The sequence below is a fragment of the Channa argus genome, chromosome 16, assembly GCF_033026475.1.
Source record: "Channa argus isolate prfri chromosome 16, Channa argus male v1.0, whole genome shotgun sequence".
In the NCBI taxonomy this organism is placed as follows: domain Eukaryota; kingdom Metazoa; phylum Chordata; class Actinopteri; order Anabantiformes; family Channidae; genus Channa; species Channa argus.
In genome coordinates, this window is record NC_090212.1 from 13907194 (window position 1) to 13934157 (window position 26964).

The following is a 26964-nucleotide window of genomic DNA, read 5'->3' on the forward strand; positions in this document are numbered from 1 at the left end:
GGGTTGTGGGGGGTTCCCCTCTCTTTTTTTCCTGTGTTTTTATTTGATCCCTCAATCACTGTTCTGAAATAGTCATTCAGCACATTTCAAATTTCAGGAGTGGAACATAGTCCAATTTTCTGTTTAATAGTACCAATTAGAGAATATTCAGTTGTGAAAACTGCCCTTAAGAACTAAAATGAGTTTTGTATGAGGCCTTGATCAAATCAGATCAGAGGTTTTGATTTAATGCCTATACAGAGAGAGATTTCCATTTCTTTAAAACAGATTATGGAAAGCTTCATAGCGATAATTGATAACACATCCATTTTCCATCTCTATTGTGGTCAGATTACAATAAGTACAAACTGACGTGTAAACACGCCTGTGTGATCCCGTGGAATGATTCAGTCACCCTAAGCTTCATTGACTGTGGCATTACCAAAAAGAAGCCAAGTAATTTGTCTCAGGGAGGGAAGAGCTGTTTTTGTTGATTAGCAAGCTCACCATGTTGAAAACCGGGGTGGAGATTGTTCAAACAAACATGAGCCACAATTAAAATTAGATGCACTTCCAAAGTGTGGGCGGCACTTTTGTGTGGAATACTTGACAGCATACAACCAGTGTGTGCCAATCATCAATCTCTACAAAAAATAGCATGACTAACAGCTCTTCCTAATCTCAACGAATGACAGATTATCCAAGATATCACTGTTTTATTCCTATAGTACATTGTTTTTTACAGTCTCCAAATAGTAGTAGTTTATTAGCACTAATAATAAACAAAACAAGTACGAAAATTGATTGCTCCTTTATCCAATACATTATTAAACATAATCAGATAAATCATTCATAATACTGAATGATTATGAAGATTAGCTACATGTTTAGGGTGGCGTGCTATGTTTAAGAGGAAATACGCTCTCTAGAAAAGTGACTGAGTGAATTGCTTGGCACAGCAGAAATTCTTCTCATCCTGTCAAACCGCATGCTTTCTTTTTTGGGTTAGAGAACAATGTACAACATCTCCTTCAAGAAAGGGTTTGAATGACACTCACACTGTGTGTGTGAGTGTGTCTATGTGTTTGCGTGTGTGTGCATGCATGCATGCATGCATGCATGCATGCATGATGACCTACTGTATGCGTGTTTGCATGCCACGCGTCAGTCAATGTGGTCGACAAACATGAGCACAATGTCTTACAGTTCTTTTGGGCTGGAGCTGGGACAATTGCTGATTGTCTGGTGTGTTTTCTCTTCTTCTCCCCCTCCCTCCCTTTTTCATGTCCATGTTTTGACTACAATCAGGTTTTCTTCTTGATCCTTCAGTGAGCCAAGGAGCAGCGTACAGTCCAGAGGGCCAGCCAATGGGCAGCTTCGTGCTGGATGGTCAGCAACACATGGGGATCCGACCAGCTGGTAAGTCTGTCGGCCTTTCGTCGTCTTTTCCTTATCTCTCTGTCATGCCTGCTTTAACAGACAGCAGTTTCATCCTCAGTTTTCTCAGAGGTGATCGACTCTGATCATTTTTTTTCTGCAGCATGAAATGTAGTCACCTCAGCATGGAACAGGTCCCCAAGTCAGCAGAAGCATAAACCCAATACTAACAAGTACTCCACAATCACAATATCACCTGTCTTTAAAAGTCCTCTCCCAGTTCCCCAGACTCTCTACTGCCTGTCTTGCTTTTTCTCTCTTATCTAACACATCTGGGAAATCCCTCAGAAGTGATCATTAGAAGGGGCTTTGTCGAATGTAATTCAAATTAATATAATGCTTCCTAACATCTTCCTCTTTTTCCACTTTTGCCATTTCCCATCTAAAGCTAACCAGCCTCATCCTCTCTATGAGTGGGTGTCCTCTGACCTCTCTTTGACTCATACTCCTGCTGACCCTTTTCTGGCGTTTATCTCTTCTTTCTAGGGCCTATGAGTGGAATGGGGATGAATATGGGCATGGATGGGCAATGGCACTACATGTAACCTCCATCTTGTAAAGCAAAAGAAAAAGGGGGAAGTAAGTACTAGGCTCTTTTCCTTTTATTTTACACTTTGGGGCTGTGGGGCTTGTTTTTTCATCCATAATTCCCTTACCCAAGCACTCCCCCATCTTACCCTGACCATAATATTGCAGCAAGCCTCTTCTCTCCAGCATCAACAACTATGTGCTTGCATGCAGGCATGCAGGGCTGTTTTAGCAAGATGCTTTAAAGCATAGAGGGGGGCCAGTAGCCAGGGATGAATTAAAGACTTGGGAAAAAGGGGGAACTGTCCTGGGACAGAGAGGACCCGACTTGTGGCGCCAAACAGGAACGACAACAGAGGAAGGAGGGGAAGAAACAACCTGACATGCCCAAATTTATTTATCACAACAGCGCCATCGCTCTCCCCATCCTGGACAGCCAATGCAAATGTTGGACATTTAGGGAAAAAATAACATCTCCTGGGGAAGGGGCTGACGGGGAGAAATTAAGCAGGCTCCAGTGAAGCGATAAAGAAGGAGAAGTGAAACTGTCCTCCGAGTGACATAAATCTGTCTGGGGAAGGATTGATGTCCAAATTATCTTATATGCAAAGACGGGAACACTGCAGTACATTACAGTCCCTGAGCGAGATATACGGGCCGTGGGTGACATGGCCAATCCTTCACCAGGGGTTTGGTTTGAGCTGTGCAAAGGGAGGAATGAGCATTGGGGGGGGCTGTGTGTTTTGATTATTTTTTACTGGAGGGAGACGATTTAAGGGAAGGTGGGGGCCACTGGCTAACCTGACCTGAGACTCATAGACAAGAGCGGAGAAACATTGAGATAAATTTCTAAGGTTGTAGACACAAGCATGGCTGCGTCTAAAAGGAGGGAGATCTCTTTCACACATACAGAAACAGTCCCTCTGTGTTGCTGTTTGTCTGTCTCTCTCCCACACACACACACACACACACAATCTCTATACAGCTAAATGGCAGCAGCCTGATTAAGCTGGTCATTCTGCCTCCCGCTAGTGCCACAGTGCTGACATTTGAAAAATCAAGACATATCACATCCCAAAGGCAGCAGGGCAGAAGAGATTTTATTTAACACCTAAACTCCCTTGCCCAATGAGGCACAATATAATAACACTTACCTTGATTAAAAGAACCCTTTATATGGAAATGGAGGCTGGATTTTCCAAAGGGTCACAGCAGCAATTCTGCCGACAGAGATCATTTCACCCCTCCAGCTCTTGCTTCCCCTCTCTCTCTTCCTCTCTTTCCCTCTGTCTCTCACTCGTTTTCTCTCTTCCCCTCCGGTCTTTGCTAATGGCAGCAGAAAAAAAGAAAAATCAGGAAGCAATGTTCCCTAAAACAGCCACACAGAGACAACATTTGCTCAGGTTGGCTAATTCTTAATATAGGGCTATATAATTTTGAGACTATTTAATTACGTAACATACTTTATGCTTCATGACCAATTACATTAATAGCTTAATACAGAGGAATATTATCCTCTCTTGATTTGATTACACAGCCACACAATATGGTATATTTGGTACTTAATTATGGCCAGCCATTGAGCAGGACTGCTGTGCCATAACAGAAGTGCACAGCCAGCCAGAGCGGCAGGCATCCAGAGATGGAGACAGAGAGGTCCAGTCTGTCCTCAGCTATTGTCTTCAGATGGTTTTACCACTCTGGTTAATAAAGGAGGGGGGTCTCAGATCTACTTAAGAGAATGACTGCAGCTTACAAGGCTGGAGATTACCAGCTTACAGTGTCAAAAACATCTGCTGGGCCTTTTAACAGGAGCTGCTCTAGGTTATATGGAGGTGAGGGCACCCATCATACCCCTGAATGATTTATTTATTTTATGACCCCAGTAGTGAGTTTTTAAGAGACCTGCTCTGACAAACATGTGCATTTCAAATGAACTGACATGGAAAGGCAGTATTAGAAAATGGCACAGCTTTCAACCAATGAGTCTGGTCATTAATCTTGGCCTTTGCTGTCTCTTTTTTCCTCTTTCCTTTCTGTCCTCCTTTTCCCCTCACCGGGGCCCTCCAGTGTAATTTCTTAATTGCAGTGTACTAAGGTGGAGGAATGCAGAGAGTTAGCATGCCTAGTGACCTTGCAGCGACCTCTCCCCTCCTATTACAGCTCCTAATCCCCCGGGGGTTCACATTACAAAGCAGACCAGCCCAGACCCAATCCCAGAACCAGGCCCCCTGGCTCCAGTGGGACCCCCTGCTCTCACTTGTCTCTCCCCAAGGTTCAGGCCTCTAGACCAGCCATGTTCCTATACTTCAGGCCCAGGCTCCAGGAACAACCCCCCACATCTTACTTTTTTCTTTCTGATTACAACAAACAGTCATGTGAAAAGCCAAACAGTGGCACTGCTGAGCCAGCTCTGTGACCTGGGTCCTGTCACAGTATGAGAGATGCCAGCATGCTGAGGTCTCTACACATATGAAGTAAAGTCCATCTTAAGGGACATCAACATACCCCACCTCCTTTTCCTTTCCTTTCTTTGCCTACTTCCTTTCATCTTTGTTACCCTGTCTTGATGCTGCTTTCTAATCTTTTCCACTTTAGCTCCAAAACCCACGCTTCATGCATCAAGAGCAGTACTTTGTTTTTCTTAAACTATTTTCATTCAGGGGTGGAAACCCAGCCTTTTCAGTACCAGCTGTGTTGCTGTTACAGCTGAGTCCTAAATTATTTAATAACTTCTTTAAGGGATTCTAAATCAAATATGTTCACAGAGGCATGTCCCCATGAGAGAATGATTGTTCAGTTTGTCTATGAAGTCAGCTGGGGAATTGACTGTTCCACTTGTAAAAGTATTAGCATGTCTTCACGTCAATATGACTGGTTGGTTTTCCTCACTTCCTCCAGGACTACAGTGTCTGTGGATGACTGAGGATCGTTTTCCAACCTGAGATCTGACCACAACGCTATTGGGCATTGTAAACCACTCACCATAGCCTAAAATAGCCCACGTGCAATAATGTCTCTTTTTACATGTGGAAGCTAAAGGTGCTGTAGTCACAGACGCAGTGTCATAAAATCTGCTTTGCTCTTTGTTGCTGAAGTTGTGTTTAAATCGAATTAAGGCCTGTTAATGGAAAAAGGCCATGTCAAAGCAACAGTGAGAAAATAGTTTTATTGATTGGTTTCTCTGTTTGTCTTTCTCTCAGGTCTGCCAGGCATGCCAGGGGAGTATGTACCTCAGAGTGGTCCTATGGGCATGAGCATGGCCCCACCCACTTACAGCCCTCATCAGATGACCTCTCACCCCGCCCAACTCCGACACGGACCCCCGCTCCACGCGTACCTTCCCAGTCACCCCCACGCCCACCACTCTCACCACGCCATGCTGATGCACGGAGGACCCTCGTCGCACCCAGGAATGACCATGTCTACACAGAGACCCCCTTTGCTTGCTCCCATTGACCCCAGTACTGGAGGACAAGGCCTGGACATCCATGCCCAATAGTATAAGGGAACTTTGCTACCACGACAACAGCAGCTATTACAATAAAACAAAAAAAGAAAGCAGCAGCCCATAATAAATCCTATTTTGAGACTATTTTTAAGAATAAATAGTGAACCCTTTTGACCAGAATTTGACACTAAAGAAACAGAATTCCAGATGAGCTGTGATGAATCTTTTTTTTTTTTTTTTTTTTTTTTAAACTTGTCAATTTTGTTACTTTCATCCAATCGGAGGACCAAGCTGACAAGAACACTTAGTAAAGTCTTGGGCTTTTGGTAAAGATCAACAGTGGATGTTTTCACATACATGTGTGCAAAGAACGGTCAGGTGCACACGCTCGAAAAACACACACACTTCTGCGCACACTCACTCACACATCGTCATAAACACGTTCAGTACACCTTTATGTGACACGCTCAAACGCTTCTAAAATAAAATCACTCTGGAAGATTTAAAAAAAAAAAGAAAGAAAGAAAGAAACAACAGAAAGACTCCAAGAGTTATAACTACTGTAGTATAAAAGGTATAGATAAGTTAAAACTTGTGCATTTTTTGTTGATCACATGGTTTATGTTTCCTGAACTAGTTTTAGAATTAAAGGTTAACATTTTCTCTCTCACACTGTGTGTGCTCCTTCCTGGAGGAGAAACTGTCTCGCAGCACAGCACTATAAAGAAAAAAGGAAAAAAAGACAATAAGAAGATGGAACATCTCAAAAAGGCTCCAAACCACAGAGGGCAATCAGGTCATGTCCCCCATAAGAACAGGGCATGATGGGAAAAGGCTGCTAAATGACACCGGATCTCTCCAGAAGATTCAGTTTGAACATTTGTCATGCCCCTCTTTTTTGGTTCATGAATGAATGTTGCCCTGTAGGTTTTAAAGGAAAAAAAAGTTCTTTGTTTGAATTGCCCAAGCACTGGATTGTGTTGGTTTTATACATTTTTATTTTAATATTATTTTATTTTTTTGTACCCTGGACTCTCATTGGTAAGAGCCTTTTGAAGGAAGCTTCATATTGGAAAAGCAACATCCTGCGTGGCTTCTTTATCTGCGGATCAAAACATTTGCCATACGGACAATAGTGACACAAATGTCGATTCTGTGGCACTGGAGAAGCATTTGATGGTTGACGCACCAAAAAACCTAAAACTTAAAAAAAAAACTAAAAAAAAAAACACAACCTTAAATTATGAACTCAATGCTTTTGGGGGAAAAAGCTGAGAGAATATTGTAACAAACTTCGTACAGAGTTCAGTCTATTAATTGTTTCATGTTAGATATTCTATGTGTTTACCTCAATTGAAAAAGAATGTTTTTGCTAGTTTCAGATCTGCTGTGGCATTGATATTGTATGTCCATGAATTCCTTCCTTTTTCAGCACGTGTTCCTCACTAGATGATAAGATGCCGTCTCCCTTAAGCTTTGTCAAAAATACATTAAATACTTGTATGAGGACTGTGACGTAATGTTTAAAAGGTGTTCAGTCACAAATGCTGTAATAAATATTTCATTTTTGATTTTTGTTAGATTTTTGTGTGATTAAGTGTGTTTAAAACTGTTTTTATCCATGTTCCCATTTTAATATTAATAACATTAACTTTATTACAATTATTATCATCATTATTACTGTTAGTATATTATGATTTTTGTCTTTGTTTTTGGTAAGGTGTTGCATGGTAACATGTTTATTTTTTATTATTTAAATAAGAATTAACTCCTCACTTTTTCAAGCACTGTGTTGCAATAGCTTGTTTTCAACCGACAACTTATTTGGTTATTGACTACTCTCATAAAATGACAATTACAAATTATGGTTGAAATACATCTTGCAATGGCAATTTACTTAAGCACACAGACATGTCCTCTAAATGATTAACAACTATCAAATGCAAATGAAGGGTACAAATTACAGAGCAAATTCACCACCAACCAGCCTAATCTCAGAGTAAAAGATAAACTATCAGCACTGAAGTGGTGGTAAATAAAAGGAGGTTGACTGTGGCCTTCAGGTCCTAAATGTGACAGACAGAAAACAACCAAATCATTTTCTGATTGACATTTATTTTATAAAAGTTAATTTCCAAGTTTGATAATTTTAGAAATAATTAAATGCAGATGAACTCATATTTTAGATATTTCGGCCTATGTAAAAAATAGTGGGGTCAATTTAATTTGGAAAGGAAGTGAGTAAAATCAGTTTAGACTGATTAACCTTTCACCCTGTCCCTGGTGATCAAACAATAGATCAAGCATTTGTCCCCAGTGTTTTTTTTTTATTCTTTCATTTTTATGTCCTTTCGATTTATCCCGTGAGTTCAGGGTCGACAAAGCGTATCGTTAGTCCGCATGTTGATTTTTTTATTTTTTTTTTATTTTATTTTGTTGAGTTTTTACGCCGGATGACGCAACCCTCCCCAATTTCTACCGGGCTTGGGACGGGCACTGCCCAGGGACGCTTCGGCATGTCGGGAGGAGCGAGCCTGCGACCCTATGGTGGTCACTCTACCAACTGAGCCACTGCCACCCCACTTTTGCCCCCCCCTCCTCCTCTCATCCTTTTCCCCAGTGTAATTGCTCCTATAGTGAGAACCATAACTGGCCTTTTTCCCTGACTGATCTGCTCACTTCTGCCGTTTTGCAGCGCCGCCTGTCGGCCTCCTGTGGCACCGCCGTCCAGAGCACACAGAGGGGCTTTGATAGGCCATCTCCTCTCTCTCTTCTCTATCTCTGTGCCTGTGTTTGCCCGCGGCCATCCCAGTCATAGCCCTAAACCAGAAATGACAACATCAATTCGACGGAAATACTCTCTGGCATTCACGCAGAAGTTTTAACTTCTGCTGTGTTGGAGTCATGAATTTCGCATTTAGCTTTTCTTCAGTGTTTTTGTTTCATTTTATTTTCCCGTTTTATTACGAAGACTGCTTACCACCGATTCAGTCTGTGTGTGCATCAACTAATATGTGACATAATAAAACAACAACAACAACAACAATAATATTAATAATAGAAAATGGGGATTTTTATAAATTGTAATTAGTACACTTAAGCCACACAGAGACAGCAGTGTTGTGGCCTATTTGTTTTTACATTGAGCTGTATATTTTCTTTTTTTTATTCTCATGTGGCCTGCTGATTCCCCCCCAGCAACCCTTTATTGTTTTAACGTTGGCCTAAATATGAACTTTCCCTTTTATTTGTTATTTTTTATTTGGAATTATTCAATATAATATATAAGTTATTAATACCTTTTAAAATTTATTTTTCTACAAACGCAGATTCATTCACACAGTAGGTAAGACCTGTGGATGAATTTGTCATTTTAACGATTGGCTTAAATATTTCTGCTACGAAAATTACATTTACATCTATTTGGAATTTAAAGTATTTTAAAAACTAAATATTTCACCGCATTGAAAGTTGTTTTTTTACTCATTTATTTAAAATACGATTAAACTTAAAATTTATTTTTTAAGTATCCCCTTAATCTTTCAGCATATAATATTATTTCTCTTTAGTTTGTTTTTGATATTATTATTTATTTAAAATGTATGTCTTATTTTTTGCAGATTGTTTGTGAACCACTGCTCTAACATTTCTGAATCTAATACAGGCACAGTTTATGTTTTAGGTTTTCTTCCCCCTTAGAGCGCCACAAATGGAGTGTATAGGCCTTAACCAGGTAGAGAAAAATGCTGTTTTTAATTGGTTTTACACCAGAGTCTAGTTAACGACAGAGCGTCTTCGCTCAACATGACCATGTAAAACTTAAAACTCTTTTTTTGTTGTTCTTGTAGTGCTCCATTATTCTGTGGATAAAACGGAAGGAAGAAGTTCTCCGTTTTGTGTGGTGATTATCAGATGAAAAAGAGAGAAAACGTGAGGATTACTGTGGATGGAGAGGATTTTAATATTAATAGTCCCCTCTACCCCACCCCTTCGCTCCCCCTCCCTCCCACCTCCCCTCCTTCCCACCCTCCACCTCCCCCCTCTTCCCCGATGAGACAGAAGGTAGATTGCCTCTGCTGCTTTCCTTTTGCCGATTCGGTGTGACAGGGATGATGGATGATCCAGCCGAGCTAAACAACTCCTCCCCTTCATCTCCTCCCTGTCAAAGCCAGTCCGGGCTGCTGCTGCAGGAATAAAATAAGGAATATATTCCCTCTGCACTGCTGCACAATGCAGCCCGTTCCTCTGGAAGACACTCACTTCGCCCGTGCAACAATATTAAAAGTCTGCACGCAGTTTCCCCGCCAGACAACAGTGCGTGCGTGCACGTGTGCGCGCGTCACACAGGCAACATGTTAATAATGCGTACAGGCTCCCTTTTTGTTCTCTGCAGATATTCTGGTAAAGAGGCGTGTGGGATCTGAGAGAAAAGACTGCAAATATGTATTTTTAGACACACACGTGCATCTGCGGGCGGCGGGGGAGAAACACATGTTTAAAAGTTTTGCTTCCTCTTTGTTTTTCTTTCAAAATGCTGATTTGGACGGTGGTCATAAAAATGGACACATACGCAGCGGCTGAGTGTCCTTCGCTTTGCAGCTGGCTCTCCCCGAAATGGCTTGCTCTGGGGGACAGTTTTTAGGTTTTGTGTAGCTTATGTAGGCCCGTGTGTGTGTGTGTTGCCCTCCTTTTTTTAAACATTTCAGCAGTTTTCTCTCCTCTTGCCATAAGGTGTTTCTATGACTACGTTATGTAGGACTGTGTGAGCGGGTCAGAGGCGGGGGTCCCTGGGAGAAAAGGGCCGCATTTGGCTGATCATTTATCAATGTCAACCGCATAATGATTCTCCCTGCAGTCCCCCTATTGATGAGGATAATTACATTAGCTCAGAGTGACTGATCAATAAAGCCTAGGGAAAATGGTTTATTATAGGACCGCGAAAAGGATTTCTGGAAGGAGACTGGCTGCTTAAAAAAAAGTAAAAGGCGGAGTTGAGTTGGATAATCTAAACTCCGCAACCATAATCGACTGAGACGCAGATGCGATTTTGACTCCCCCCCCCCCACCCCAACACACACACAGTTTTTTTTTTTGTAGCTTATTTCTTAGATTAAAGCACAGGACTTAGGTTTGTCTGAGTCCAAATAACTGAGATCTGTCTTTTTCACTTGTGGTGATGGTTCACCTTTTTGGGGCCAGTAGCTTATCTACATCTTTACACCCGCAGTTGAAGTCCAATAGAGTTTAAGTGCATGAAGCCACATAACCCACGTCTTTGATTAGTTAATTTGATTAGTTTTAAACAACAACAACAGTAATAGTAATAATATCAATAACAATAATAGAAAAAACGGCCACAAGAACTAACTGTTACCTTGCACTTAGTTAAGGTGTGATTTCAATTACAAATGTTCATCTACTTAACAGAGTCCAAACTTAAGCAAAAAGCCTTATTATTAAAACTTAACAATATCCATGTTTTGTTTGTCAAGTAGGACAAATATCCCAAAATAAACAAGATAGTCCACAAAGATGGCCAGGAAATGTCTTTCTGACTTCCCTGTCCCTCGTTCTCTAACTGTGTGTGTGTGTGTGTGTGTGTGTGTGTGTTCTTTAATTGTCAACAACTTATCCCCTGCAGGAATGTTGCAAACTCTTTCGCCTTAATTCTCCGTGGTGCTCCGCGCCAGCTCCCATTTACCGCTGATGAACGTGTCTGCAGGAGACAGCTCCATTATCTATTTATCATTTATGATAGTATTTCCTCAGACAATGGAGGAAGAAGAGCGTCCTACTGCTGACTCGTCACTGCCAGGCGCTTATTTACTCAATAGTGTTTTGATAAATTAAAAAAAAAATTGAGATTTTTTTTTTTTTACAAAAAGTCTAGAATATAATCGAAATGTGCATAAAAAGTATTTTAAAAATCCCTTAATATTAAAAACGCGTTATTTTACAGGGACAATAAACCAATCAAATAGATAACTTTTTTAGTCTATAGGCGGATTGTGAGGAAGGAAAGTGAGGTTTTTGTGTAAATATTTAAAAAAATCTTTAAATAGATGGGTGATATTCAGGACTTTTGCGCTTGGCTGCCACTACATGAATTAGAGGCGAATCTTTTCACACTTCAGCGGTGCTTGTCTCCTTAAAAACGAGTGTCAGCCCCCCCTCCCAATACCCTCCTCCTCTCCTCAACACATACACACCCCACAAAAATAAATCTTAATGATGTAAAAATTATAATTAGTCATATAACATAGCTACGGGGGTTTGGAATTAGCAGGAACTGAAAATTGCGCTGGCCAGTTGTGAAGCTGTTTGAGAGGCAGAAACGAGGGCATGTGAGTGCGGAATAAATAAAGCGCAATAAAAAGGCAAATAGCCGGAGTTTAGTCGAGCCTTGAGCTACTCAAACCTTTATTTCAATCAGTTAAGATTTAATTAGGCAAGCCTCAGGCCGGGCCGTCGTTTTTCTCATTATGCTGCCTTCTCCTCAGCGCTGTTTCAATGGCCCCCAAGGTTGTCAACATTTGACCGGTTTTTCCTGTGAAATAATCACGGTTTATGGCTTGAGAACCCATAAGATTCGCAAATAAATCTGGCATTATTCCATTACGAGACGGAAGTCCTAACAGTGAGCGGCAAAATTATCGATTGCCCTAATTTATGGCTTGTTGTCCTAAGTTGATTATTTTTTATATTCTTAATTTCCTTCGCTTATTTTGAGAGCTTTAAAAAAACGGACTGAAATATCTTGCGGGTAGCCGAGGGCAGCAAAGTGAGACATTTCACAAGAACTGTAAATAACAGCAGAGAGCAAAGAGGGTGGGGGGAGGAGGGGGGACAGGGACGAAGAGAGTGAGAGAGAGAGAGAGAGCCCCCCCTCTCTCTGAGGTTCTCTGAGTTGTTGAATATTGTGCACATTTCTATAGACGCAGTGCAGGTTTCAAATCTATTAATTCATTAATCAAATACAGATGTTTTCTGTTTATTTTTGGGGGGAGAAACAGATAGAGAGAGAGACACGGGGGGGGAAGCTAGACTCGAGACCCCATCCCCACCACACCCTTGGGCGCACTGTTATTACATGATGGCGACCCCTTCTGGAGACCAAAGTAAATGTGTGTGTAGAAAGGAAAGAAGACGCGCCTCGTTTGTTTCTCTGTTGTGACACCAATTTCAGACAAGCTTTCATTCACACTTCTGTTTTAAATACCGAGAAGACCAATCATTTAAGCACTCATATCCTCCACCTGCATTATTATTATTATTATTATTATTATTATTATTATTATTATTATTATTATTATTATTTTACACCGAACCATCTCACTCCTGTAATTTTTTGCCATTTCACCCAATAAGACGATAAAAATCTCACCTGCTGCAGTAAATGTGACCTCCAAAGACTCTCATCTCATATTTACTCACAGGTATAAAGCTCCTTATGCATGTACTAGGCAGCCACGCTGATGGTAAAATCAATAGAGATGGATTGTAGGGTCAATATTATGCTTTGCACCTGGGGACTTGTTGCCCGACTCCCCTTCCTGTGTGTGTGTGTGTGTGAGTGTGTGTGAGACATACACACATACACAGAAATGAGCAATTCATATTATGCGACCACAACATCTCTGCAAGAGCTGCAAACATCTGAGTCCGTTTGTGTTTAAATAAAAAGAGAGAGAGGGTTTGAAGAGCAGGGCAGCAGGGCTGAAGTCATCCAGCTCGGGGCCTGAAGGACCCTGACATCATTAATCACGGCCCACTTGAACATTATGACTGAAAGTATAGAATCGGTAGCCATTATCGTCTCGGATGGCAGTTAAAACCGCTCCTTAATTTTCAAAACAATGTAATGGCAAAAAAGGAGGCTGAAGACGGAGAAGGGAGAACGAGAAGAGGGAGACTGGTGTCACTGGGATGAAGTTACACACTAACGTTTCCTCAGGAGGAAATATCAAGGAGACACAGAGGTGGTCCACTTCATTGTGTGTCTCACAGCGCTTTAATAACGGTTATAATAGCAAAAATACACGAATATGTCTGTAAAATATGTAGGAATCGGTTAGTTATGTTAATAATTCAAATAGTATTGTTATAAAATAATAATAACAATAATATCGGGTCAATATTGGCACACCGTTAGACCTATGTTTCAATTCTATATAAAAATGAATTACAATAATTTCGTAAGTAAATTTAAAGTAAATTAAATGTGTTATGATTCCGTGAAAATACAAATTATGTACTGTTGGCATATTTAAATCGTTTTTTAATTGATCATTTTCGACAAAAAAAATTCTCCCGGTGACAAGTTATGATAATTTCCGATATCCTGCACAAAATAAAGTCGAATAATTATCAATCATTTTTGATCTTCTCGTTTTTTTTTTTTTTTGTTTTTTTTTGTTAACCACACTTTTTGTTAGCCTAATTGTTTCCCTTCTCTTATAGGGCAGATATTTATATTGTGTCCTCCAGTAGACATCAAAATGCCAAATTTAATTTAAATCGAACGTCAAAAATACGTAACGACGGAAAAATGTGCCACTGACGTTCTCTTCTGAATGCGCTCCAAAACAAACTGTAAAGGAACGTAAACGCATCCATACTGTTGTTGCCAAGCCTTTTTTCATGACTTTCTCAATTTTCCCATTGCATTTTAGGACTCTATTGCCAATTAATTCCATGATTGATGATGTGAAGAATTATATCTATCCATCTATAAATATATAAATATCATACCTGACATCTTGCAAAATGTCTGTGATAACTTTGTGTGTTGCCGTTTCAACAAGGACACGGAACATGAGAGGCAGGAAGAGCTAGCATGATCCTTGTTAGCAGTGGGAAGCTGCAGTGATGAAAAGCAATAGCTGGTGTCAAGAACTTTTTTAGCACATCACTACAGCTGGTGGGAATAAATAGTAGTCAACTGAAGAGAAGGAGGGGGAGGAAAGGGGAGGAAAGGGAGGGGAGGGGAGGTGGGCAAACAGTGACATAAGGCTATTTGGGTGTGTGACCACAGGGAACGTGGGTTTTCATATCTCTTCTACACAATAAAAGCCCTGTTGTTTGACTGTCTCTCAAGTCCAACTTTGTTCCCCAACAAGGAGTGTAAACTGTTGTCAATATTCAGATAGCCTTCATCTGCCAATAATGACAGGCAGCCGGCTCCCTATCTTATCTGAGGGCCAGGTAGCGCCATACCTGGGGGGAATAACTGCTGCGATAAAGAGTGTCTGGGCCAATAGAAAGGCTCTTGTCTGTCTGTAAGGAGTTAATGGAGAACGCCACTGGAGACAGGAAGTCCTCAGAAAGTGAAAAGCACTTTATTGCACACCTGAATGGCCCGGCATAGGGTTTCTCTCTAACCCAATGGGAAAACCACATTACAGGTGCTTACATGGGGTCATTACAACAGGGCGACGGAGTTCAAGTGATCCATTGCATTTGAATGACAACATCACATCACTCCATTCATTCTCCCCTCTTGTGTGACCTGCTGAGGTTCCCTGTGGGACTTGGATGTTGCTCTTTTAAGATTTTATCAAAGTGCGTGAAAAAAAAGATTCCCTTGAGCAGGATGTCTCATCCACTCATCACTGACTGAGTCAAGACAGTTGCTGTGACTTGTTTTCTTGTAGCAACAGTTTCATGGAGCCATACCAAGAGTATACCGCAACATGACATCATCAGTCCTCTAAAAATGAGCTGCAACATCGATTCCTCGCAGGCCGACCTCCCATAAGTCAAATATAGACGGTGTGGGACGTGTATGGATGGAAGTGTATATTTACCTGTCACCAGGAACTCAAGGACATGGCAGCAGCGAGGTTGTATCCAGCCCCAGAGTGGACAGTTTTGGGGTGAAAAAGAGTTGTAAAAGTGATAAATGGCCCACATTTCTCGAGGTGAGGAGCACTGGAACTGGAACACATGCTCTCAACCAAACAGTTAATTGCTCAGCACAGTAAAAGCACAACAAAATACTCGTAAAGCATCACACACACAAAAAAGTTAACTCCTATTAGCTTCTTGCTCTTCCCTCCCTTTCTGCTGCTTCCTTTCCTAGACTCCTTTGGCAAAACGGCTGCTTCCATCCATGCCCTTCGCCATTTCCCAGCACAAAAATATTATGTTGCCAGTGGCAACAATTCAATAAAATAACCAATCACATCTGCCCTTTCAAATATTTCCAAAATTAAGCTGTCTATACATAATAGAGGAGTCCTCTCATCTGCGCCTTAGCATTTCAAGGCAGGATTTACTGTGGTGTGATAAATGATCATAAGGCTTGTTTTGACAAATGCAAAGATACTTCTGAATGAGCATGGATCGGTACAGTATGCAGGGTCAGACCCACTGTAATCAACAGGATTAGTGGCTCTGATTATGCCTTGGATTTGGAGTTTTGCTCTCAGCAACAATCAAAGCTTTTGGTCCATGCATCCCATAATAACCACGCTCTCCATGGCCACCACCACCCACGTACAGTAGCCCCACCTCCTCCTAAGTGCACTTATTTCATAATAACAAGCTTGCGACAGCTCCCATCAGGCCATCGTGCACTGCTCACAAATAGAGGACAGGGGAAAGGGTGAGCCAGAGTTTGTTTTGACTGAATCAGATTTTGTCTCCAGCCTCTTGCAACAAAACCCCCACCCACCCAACTCCCTCCACAGTCATATTTTCCTTCTACACAGCTCTAATCTTTTAGAATGTCACTGGTACTCATACATCTACTGCTGCTTCTCTGCCGTTTCTCCCTCCTCCGTCTCTCCTCCACCCCTGCTGTTCTCCTCACCTCCGTCTGTCCCCAATTTGGCCTGTACCTGTGCATGTGAATGTTACCGGGCCTCCTCTAGACCCTTGCTGTGAATAGGAGATGACACAGTTTCTAGGTCACTTCTGTCACAGTCCAAATGCAACTCAGGGGGATGACCTTTCCGGTGGCCTATACTAGAGCAGGCCACCTCCGCGCAGGCTGTCACCCCTGTGGTTCCAACCACAAAAGCATGCTCCCTCAATTTCACTGACAGACCTTTTTCCTCTCCAAACTCCCCGTGCTCCTGTGTGGTTTTCCCCTCCTCTGTTTTATCCATGACAATACATTTAAAAACAATGGGGACAAATCAAATCTTAGTAAAGACACAGGACAGTCACTGGCCCCAGAGAGACACAGGCACATGGTGTATCACGTCTCATTGGAAGGAACTCCAGCTATGCTTCCTAGATTTAACTGAAGGCGTGGGTTACACAAAAGGTGCCACTGTTTTTACAGATGACATCTTGGCTCTAAATGCAATACCTCAATTAGCAACAAGCCCAGTCAACACATTTCTCTTGACCACAGGATATCATATAAAATATTTAGGTCTCCTCTAGCTGTTTCCTTTTTGGTAGAAAGTGACTGGAGTTGCTCATTTTACGATGTCTAAAATATAATGTTTCAGTGTCCAGGCCATGGATTCAAGAGACCTAACTACCAGGAGCAATTCTTGCAGGACATTAAAAGCTCTGCTTTTTGAACCCGTTAGGCATGTCTCCCCTTGTCCTGCGCTACCAATGACTCATACAGTACACCACTAAACTGCAATCGCCCCCCATCCCCCAGAGTAGATTAATGTGTCATAGTTGTTCAGTTTCCTCAAACATACCATCTGTCCTTTATACTGTCAATCAAACATCCATTGCTTAGCCATTTAAAATCCCCAGACAATTTTTCTCATGCTCCATTGTTGTTTTTAAATAACAGACTCTGATTATAGGCAGAGCTTCCTATAAATAAAAATGAATTCTCTTCGTTTCTACTTCAGCACAGTGCATAGAGGCCACTTTTTTCCCCAAGTGCTGTTTTTTAAGCCCTCAAAAAAAGCTTTTTTAATTTCTAACTGGCTCCTATGACTCTTCCAGGAGAACTTTATTTATTTCCATCCTGTGATGTCTTGCTGGCTGAGGGAGGCTGAGAGGATCCCTACTAAAAGCACTATGCTGCCTGGGGCAGAAACAGGCCAGAGCTCTCTCCACATAAATAACACAGAAGCGTGGAGGAGTCTGTTTGGTGGTCTGCTGAAGGGATAGAACCTACCACTCAGTCTCTCTCTGATTCTGTCCTTCTTTCTCATTCTCAGTGGTCTACCTAACAGCTTGGCTGAAGGCGCTTAAAACAGCTGGATCTGGACAAGATTGAGCCAAGATGTACATCTGAGAGGACAGTGGATTTCAATAGACTGTGAGCCCAGGCTATCAAACTAATCTGGCACATGGGAATCACAGTCTTTTGAGTTGTAACCAAAAATACAACAGAGATTAAAATGTGAAACCAAATCTTTTTGCGTGTTGTATCGTGGCAATATTGTCACCTTGATATCATGATTATTTAGCTTTTATGTTTTCACTTTTGCTGTTAATTGATCATAGAAAATCATCATATTATTATAAAGTCAATAATTAATTTATTAAACAAAATCTTTTTGTTGAGTCGTGTTCTTCCTGGATGCCTCGAGATTAAAATTTCTCCAGAACCCTGGTGTTCCGGGCCACAGGAAGGGACCTCTCTAAACTGGCCTTATTTGGAGAGCACTTGAATTTCCCATTGTTATAACAAGGACAATGAATCTAAAAAGAGTTAGGAGACAAGGACATGGAATAAAGACGTGTGGCTCAAAATTCATCAGATGGAATTTTTTTTTTTTCTATGTTTGCAGTCACATCATGGAAATTTTTTCAGCTGACACTCATGGCAGTCTTTGCCTTTGAAGTAGGTTTAAAAAAAGCTGTATTTAGTTTGCATTGTGTGCAGAACCTAATTTATAGGAGTTGACCCTGGCTCCACTTTTGTGTGACAGCCATCTTGGAAAACAATGGCAGGAAGGCTTGAAACTTGAGAGGAACTGAATGTGCTGTTTTCAATTTTTTCTGTTCTTATTCAACAGCGAATTTTCCCTCCCCGAGTAAAATAGCTCTGTTTTTGTGTCCAACAGGAGCCATAAACTGATGTCTAAGCATTCCATAGTCAGGCAATAGGGCTGAGTTTAACTGGACACATGGGGACAGTTGTTTTGTACCACATGGAGCAGGGGGGCCTGACAGAGGAAGCCATGGCCGCCTGGCGACCTCACACTGACCCCCTGGCCTCCTTGTGGAGGGATCAAGGCCTAGATGGGAGCTGGCTGAGGGTTAGAGGTTTAAGGGTAACAAATCAAGCAACACTTTAGTGGTATTTACCCCCCCACCCCCGCATACCATAGCTCTCCCTATGAGGAGTCCATGACTGTGCAGAATAAACATAGAAACGCTTATTTTGAATTCTATACAAGGAGTTCTGCTCAGTAATAGATGAGTGGTGGGTCATATTTGGGAATGACTACATGGGGAGAACATCATTTTCATATCTCACGACACCTTTCAGTGAAGGTCTGTTTTTATTAAATTCTCTGAAGGATGACAGATGAGGGCTGATGGTCAATTAGAAAGCTGCTGTAGTATTAGGAAATTTTCTTCTTTACTCTGTTTGAATAATGTAAACAGTTACAATACACAGTATGTGTAAAATGATTCCTCTCCTATAATAAAATGCATTCTGTGAAGTGTTGGCAGGTTCTTTACCCTTTCACTTTCTTTCCTCTTATTGTTTTGTATGCCTTAAAGAAGAGGACAGGACAGGGACCCCCTATAGGCAGAGCATATCTCCCTCTAAAAGCATCACTCAATTTTATGTTCACCTCTGGTTTCCCCAGCCTGACTGTGTTTCTCCCCTTAGTATCTGCTCATAAAAAGGCATTGGGGTTGTAAAATGTGCAACAGATAGCTGCTTGATAGTCACACCTTTACATAGAAATCATGGGTTTTTACATACCTGCAGGCACTCGCATAGATTAAGACATACAGTATATGATAAATGTATAAGGATTGTCATTAAAATTAATGACAAGAACATAAATTAAAAAAAAAATTGTAAAATATATTTATTATATTATTAAAATGTACAGATATTACAGTGTAATTGATGTTTAATTTATCACAGCATAAAATACAGGATAGAACAAAACGAAAGGTGTTTTTTGTGCACTTATAAAGGTGATATAGACCAAATTTTTACACAATTTGATATTTTTGTTAGTTCTCTTGTTGAAAAAATAGCTAATTTTATCAAATGTAAACCAACACAGCTTACATTGATAAAAGTTCAACACATTTGTCCATGATGAAAAAGCACAGACTCTAAGTGTAACTTCAAATGTAAGAATTATTAAACCAGACCAATATTTAACACCATGCAAACAAATTGAAGACAGCAACCGAAACACCTGTTAAATATTTTCATCTAAAGCGTTAGTGAAACCAGTGTAAAGAGTTAAAGCTACACTGTGAGTATCTATGGTAATTTTCTGTTTCTAAATTACGGTCTTGTAAGATAACTCACACTAAGGGAGGAGTGCTTAAAAAAACAAAACAAAACAAAACAAAAAACCCAATCCTTAATAGATTTTGTATTGTGAAGTGAAAGGGGTCACCGAGAGGCCATCTTTAATCAGAAATTATCCTGTTTACCCCCCTGAAGTGTGACTGTAAGGGCACTGAGTGACGCAGGTGAGAGAAAGGCGTCCACCCAGCCCCCGGACCGCACCTCGCTTATCTGCCTATGGAACAGAGGAGGAAAGAGTGACAAAGGCCAGGGCTTTGGGTGTGATAAGGAAGGGTCTTATGTCCTGCTTTGGCCCTAGCTATCCATTCCAAAAGGCCATCCAGGGGCCAGGAGCTGACCACCACACCATGGGTGTTTTCACACACACACACACACACACACACACACACACACACACACACACACACACACACACACACACACACACACACACACACACACACACACACACACACACACACACACACACACACACACACACACACACACACACACACACACACACACACACACACACACACAGGTATGACTTTAACCCCGTGCTGGCAGATATACAGTGCTGGTGAGTATGTGGCATCTTTAGGGCAGTGAACGAGAAGCAGAAAAAGAGAGACGGACTGAGACAAAGGGTCAGGTGGAGTTCGTGACAGATTTTTTGCCAGTAGCCCCACACTGCAGGAAAGCCAAATTTCTTCCGGATCTAGGATTCCACCCCAGAACATATGAGTGTCACTATCATTTCCACCTCTTTGTCTTCCTCGCTCCCTTTCATTCCAATCATCCTTCCATCTGTCTGTTTTTGTCTTTTTCTCACTCTTTGTCCTTATTCTGGCTCTTGTGGCAGTCGGTCCTGCTGGGCAGTATGGCACAGAGTAACAATGTCTGTAGGGAAGCAGTCTTTGAGCAGGATGCCTCTGTCTCGCTGGCAGTCTAGCTCTCCTATAAAACCATACCAGTAAATCACAAGACCTGGACCAAACCTGCAATGGAAAACAAAAGAAAGAAAGGTGTTTTGTTAGCACATTGCTGTTATCTCAGAAACTTCTGAAGTAGCTATCAATGAGTTATACAGCTGCTTTCAAATACACATCTGCAAAAAGGAAATGGCGATTGACTTTGAATTTGGAGGGTAAAACAAAAAGGCAGAAGAGTAAGTGAAGAAAGAAATTTCGGAAAAATGCAAGACTTATCTATGATAGATAAGGTCACTTAGGTAATTTTCTTTGATCACCATCCAGGAAACCTGTACTGAATCAAACAAAAAAAGCCGCCAGAAGATTAAGATCTTTCTGTCAGGGTGATACACACTCGATCACATTACAATGGCTGTGAAATAACAATAATCTGTGAAATAACAAAGCTCTACACCACGGCCTCCGGATCCTGTCATCGGAAGCCTTTGGCACATAGCAGAGCACACAGAGTTCAACACAGAGTCTTAACAACACAGACTTAAACAGTGCATCTGGTGGTTAACGTTAGCCAGTCCAACAGTGTCCAGCTGTTTCATTCACATACACTCTGAAAGCCAAAGCAACTTTGCCTTAGTTGGCAAGCGCTGCACATTTTAAGAGCTATAAATAATGACTTCTATGTTGCCTGGGAAGTCAAGTTCAAACTATTTAAATATAAGGTGTTTTTATTTTTTTCCCCTTCTACTATCTTTTGTTTTTCCCTTCCAATCTTCTGCTATTATTGTGTCTTAAAGACACTGTTTCTACTGTACACCTGAAGGTCTGCTGAAGTGCAGAAAGTGCTTTACTGGGAATGTGCAATGTTATTTCACCACTTCTCCTCACAAAGGCAATAAATCGTCTCTCAAGCTATTCAGAGTGACCCGAAGAGCCACCAGTGGCCTCTCTCTGCCTTATATAGATCATACCTATTCTTTGAACATTAGCTGCCATGCATAAAGACATGTCACAGTTGAACCCTGGATGGAGAGATCTTCAGTAGCCACATGAAGGACCAGATTGAGGGAGCAAACATTGCTCTGGTCCGAGACATTCTCTCTTCAGACAGTTAACAACATTGTAGGGCCTCTCGAGACCTGGACAGGAAGCTAGTGAAAGGGCCTCGGAGAGCAGCAGAGGTTAAACTCCAAGGTACATAAAACCTTGAACCTGTGATCAATCATTTCATATTAACATACTGACTACAACACCCTATGGTATTATTTTAATAATAATTATGGAAATCGTTATTCTTTGTGTGGTTATAATTTATGAAGTATTATAATTGCCTAGATGCTTGACCTTACAACTTCAACAGGTTAACTGAAACACAAATAATGGAAAGCTACTACAAGAATCAGATGTGACTTTGCTGACAATATGTATCCACTTGCACTGTACTGTGTTGACTGGGCTTTGAGGCAGTGCATTTCTACATGCTGTAATTGTTTAGAGAGAGACATATGCACAAAAATATGTGACTATACATGCACACACTCCTCCCTCCACGAGGCCCTTCAGCAGTACATGCTTCAAACCCATCCCTGCATTCTACGTTTCAGGGTGTGTGATTTGCTGTGCTATCTATGAACAAACAGGCCAAAACTAACAGCCCTGGAGAAAGCTCACAGATGCACACTGCAAGTTCAACATAATGTCATTCACAAAGCCGAGTCTCTTAGTGCTGCACAAAGCTGAACTCCACAAACTCTCATCTTTATCATGGTTCACTTGGTCACAACTCTTAATGTGGAAATGTTATGGAAACAAAACCTAAACATTTACATTAGACGCTTTGGAAAAGGGTTTACGCTGTTCTTTTATTCAGCCGCTATCCTCTATGTGTTTCTTGTGCTTTGGATGGGGAGGTGAAATTGAAAAACGGAGAAAAGAGAGGCCTGGTTTGCTCCGAGTGGAAAGAGGCAACCTTGTGGAAAGGTTAAAACTGTACATCAACAGAAAGGCAGTGGCGTACGATACATCATGTCCCGGGTCTGTCAGGGGAGGCCGAGCACAAATTGAAACAAGCAAAATTATAAACACAGGGGAGCCATGTCACCAAGGCCTTTCCATACCGTAAAGAAAATAAATGGACTTTGAATCCTACTCAGAATTAATATAAGTCAATACTACAGGGACCTTGAGGTAAAAAATCTGAGACTGGGAGCAGAAACAACAACACTGAGGGGGAAGGGAACGGTCAGGGGGCCACGGCTGTGTCGGATGGCTACAGTATGAAATTTTTAAAGAAACGTTCTAAGCGGCATCCAGACACTAAAGCACAATTAAAAATACAGCCTGATGCCGTATATACCTCTATACAGTCCCTCTGAAGTTTGTGTGTTAGAATGAAAAAAGTTCAGTTTGAATTTGTTGACAAATGAAGGTTTATTATGTGGGCTGGCTCATCTTAACCTGGCGTGTGCTTATTATACACACCATCTTTAAGTCGGTGTCAGCCATCTTCCAATAAACGCCTCACTATGTCTGCTGGTGAAATTGTTTGTGAAATGTAGCTAATTTCAGCAGTGGGGGCCTCTTGACGAGCCGGGGCGTCGATCGCGGCTGCCAGCCATGCTTTCGTTAGTGTTAATGAGCAGGTCGCATTTAAAGCAGGTGCCAAGTGGCTTACTACACAGCTTAATGAGAGCAAGGCTCCCAGGAACAAAAACTCTTGAATGGGGAAGAGGGACTGTTATTAGTGTCAGCGAGTCAAGCATCACAGAGAGCTAAGAACGGAATGAAATCTCTGCATCTTAGATGCCTAACCCATACATGCAGAGAACACTAGTGAAAAACATCAACACACACACAAAAAAACACCCATACAAAACTGTATCCTGAAATGAATACAAACTTGCTTTCTTGACTTTATTTCTGTGCTTCTCATTTTCTGGGAAGTTTAAGGTTGCAGGAGGTCAGACAACTCCCAATCCTGAGAATCAACCGTCTGAGTTTCTGAGTTGAACATTTCTACTAAACACACAGATCAAGGTTAATTTGATCTGCCATGTTTGGTGAGAAAAAGTCGTACTAAAACTGGGGTCCAAGCACTTCTGCCAAACCACATTATACGACATGACAAATTATCAATAAAAATCAAGATGAATTTACGCTGGACTTTTAAACACCCTCACTTCATTCTACATACCACACAGACGCATTTTAAACAAACGCCCCAGCAATGATTTAGACTGCGTAAGCCTCTACCTGAGGGTGAACTCTATGTCTCCCGGGTCTCCCCACAAAGAGTTCTTTGTTTTCAGCATCCATACATTAGGTCACAAGGTAGGGCCACTAAAGCGCTGCCAAACATTAGCTTTAGTCTGTCTTTTTTCTGCTCCCTGAAATGCAGCTATGGGACCTGCTCAACATCTTTTAAGAGTTATCAGGGTGAAAGGTCCAGCAGAATAAAAGTTTCTGTTTGCATAGTAAAATGCGTATGTATTATTGACAAAAGGCCTGTTCTTTCTAGGTCTCTCTCCACTATAGGCAGCTGGATATAGGAGTTTATTTATAGCTCAGATAATGGTTTTGTGATGTGTTTTTATGTGTGGTGTTCTTGAGGAGGGCAGTGACCCAGGGATTGCTAGGTGAACTGCACATCCAGCTTGTGTATTTTAAAGGTGTTGTGGTAGCTGTTGGTAACAAGTGAGAAAGCCTGATAACACAGGCTTCTGTGCTCCCGAATAGGATATTTAAAGGCTGACTCTGAATGGAAAGCTGTCTTTGTAGCAAGAATTATTTACATTTTGTTCAAACTATACGTCCTACTTTCCACTAATAACAGGAGTTGAACAGAGGTCTTAACCTCCTACAGATAAGTTATTAACATGATTAGAACTTAGAACGCCTTCATTTTTTTCTCTCCACCTTCCCGTTTGTCTTTATGGGCAAGGAAAAGTTCAATTTTGCTCAGATATGTAAAACACAAAAACAAGGAGCTGTTAAATGAGTCGCCCAAGCCTACACAAGCATGGTAATTAAGGTGGAACAGAGGGCAATAAAAATAAAACATCTTCCACCAGGTGTTATTCTCTCAGACGGTTTTATGTTTTCTGTCAGTAGGGTATGGAAATGAAACATGATGCAGATGTGGTTCATCTTTGTCACTGCTGGAGGTAGAGAGAGAACTTTATGTGTATGTATGTATGTATGTATGTATGTATGTATGTATGTATGTATGTATGTATGTATGTATGTATGTATATATAAGAGTAGTGTTAGGTTTAGCAATGGAGGTGTGGAGGAGTAGTGCGTAAGTATGATGAGTAGTGTGTAAGTATGAGGGGTGTGGGAGGTCAGGTTGGATCAGTGTGTTGTAAGTTGCGCTGGTGGTTAATTTATACTCACTGATACAAGCTTGTAGTATGCAAGACTAGAGAATTGCAGTATTTTATCTGGTAACCATGGCAACTATTGTAACCTCTGTATATGGACATGCCCACGGCTCTCTGACCCCCCCCCACACACACAACCACAAGAAGTCAAGGCTCCGCCGGATCCACATTTAGCTTGAGAACACAGTGATACATTTAACAACCAACGTTTGCATGAAGAAGCAGCAACTGTGCACACTGAAACGAGATAATTCCATCTTGAATCACAAATTTAGACTTTAAAACTAAATTACTAGGAAACAGGGCTGTTTATTGTTACAACTTTATTATAAAAATATACAGGATGTGACTGCGCTTTAATTTTCCAGATGCCTGCAATAGTCAAATGAAAGCAAAAACTCAAATCATTTTAGTAATTTAATCCAGTATTTGATATCCAGCCTCAAATCATGACATGGTGTAAACAATAAGAATAATTTGATATAGTTTTACAAAGTACAGTTTTCAAAAAAAATAAAATAAACATTTACATTTAATTTTGACAGACTCTTCACTGTCCCTGAACATCACTGCCCTATGGGAATCTGCAGTCTTTATCTCCCACTAACAAATTATCACTTTCTCCTATCGCCTCTGTCACCTTCTCACATTAACCTAAATCTTATCCTAAGAGCTCACACAGCCTGACAGACTCTATCAATCAACTGATTGATAACTTGGCTAACACATGAGTTTGTGAATAAGCTAATGAGCATCAACCTTTTCATTTTGATGGTACAAGACACAGAAAGCACTGCTCCACACACCATGTGGTCCTGGTTAGGATCTGTTTGTACAATATCAAGCTTCTCAAAACATCCTGCAGCCAAAGGGAGGAGTCTTAATCAGTGTTTGGAACTTGTTACATCCTTTAACTGAGCGTGTCGCCTACCAAATTAGCAACACATACAGTATCTAAGGGACAAGTGTGTGTGTGTGTGTGTGTGTGTGTGTGTGTGTTAAACGTGTCCTGGTCCACTCTCAGATCTATGGCGTCACGGTCAAACGCGGTTGGACTCACTGGTCTCGTTTGGATATGGACCAAAAGCCAAAAAGGTTTGGCTTGCATTTGGCTTTGTTTGTTTAATGTGGGTCCAAACAGCACCAAGGACACTGCATATGACAAAACAACCAACTGATGACAGCTCTTTGAAGACACCAGATCAACAACTGTTACATTAGACAAAAACAAAAAAAAAGCCCTGTAAATAATTCTTTTTTTTTTTTAAACAGACAAAATGATTAGGAATGATCAGCCTTTAATTTTTTTGGCTTTGTAGGGGTTAACTTTCATACAGCCAGAGCTCACCTGATCTTTCCTCAGATATTGACTCCCCATCCTCTATAATGACCCTATATATCATGAACATGGCTTGATTGCTTCCGTTATGACACACTGAGTGGGTATTCATTAACACTTGATGCTGATATTATTAAATTCTATTATGGCAAATGGTGTCTCCCGTGCAAGTACTGTACTGACATCATAGGGTGGCAATAATAGTGTGCGAGTCTGAATGTCTGTAGATTTTAAATAAACATGCTGGACGGGATTCAGATGATCTTCATTATATCTATTATGAGAATTAAAAAGAACAAAAGAAATAATATCTTCGGGACTTATTGGTCTAACAAACATCATTCTAACCCTAACCCTAGACAGAGAAGACTACAGCATCAGGGGGATACATGCTCCTTTAACCTGTTATTGTGAACTCCCAGCAGCCCTGGCCGATAATTGCCACCTGTCTCTAGGGAACACGGCAGGCAGAGGAACGGCCATTTTGTGTCTGCCGCTGC

At 41.2% G+C, this 26964-nt stretch overlaps 2 protein-coding genes across 17 annotated transcripts in view; one reads left to right on the forward strand and one right to left on the reverse strand.

Moving 5' to 3' along the window:
- Window positions 1–6966, forward strand: part of meis2a (Meis homeobox 2a) — a 78685-nt gene extending 71719 nt beyond the window's left edge. For 3 of the 8 annotated variants that reach the window (XM_067478710.1, XM_067478712.1, XM_067478711.1), the window contains 2 exons: window positions 1288–1398; window positions 5148–6966. In XM_067478710.1, the coding sequence (XP_067334811.1) occupies window positions 1288–1398; window positions 5148–5446 (410 nt within the window). In that variant the 3' untranslated portion in view covers window positions 5447–6966. Of the gene's footprint in view, window positions 1–1287; window positions 1399–1902; window positions 1996–5147 lie in introns of all 8 variants that reach the window. The other 5 variants (XM_067478715.1, XM_067478716.1, XM_067478717.1 and 2 more) reach the window with 3 other exon arrangements.
- Window positions 6967–20250: 13284 nt separating this feature from the next.
- cdin1 (CDAN1 interacting nuclease 1) overlaps window positions 20251–26964 on the reverse strand; it is a 51492-nt gene continuing 44778 nt past the window's right edge. For all 9 annotated transcript variants that reach the window (XM_067478722.1, XM_067478720.1, XM_067478725.1 and 6 more), the window contains one exon: window positions 20251–20812. In XM_067478722.1, coding sequence (XP_067334823.1) covers window positions 20656–20812 — 157 coding nt within the window. In that variant the 3' untranslated portion in view covers window positions 20251–20655. The remainder of the gene's footprint in view (window positions 20813–26964) is intronic.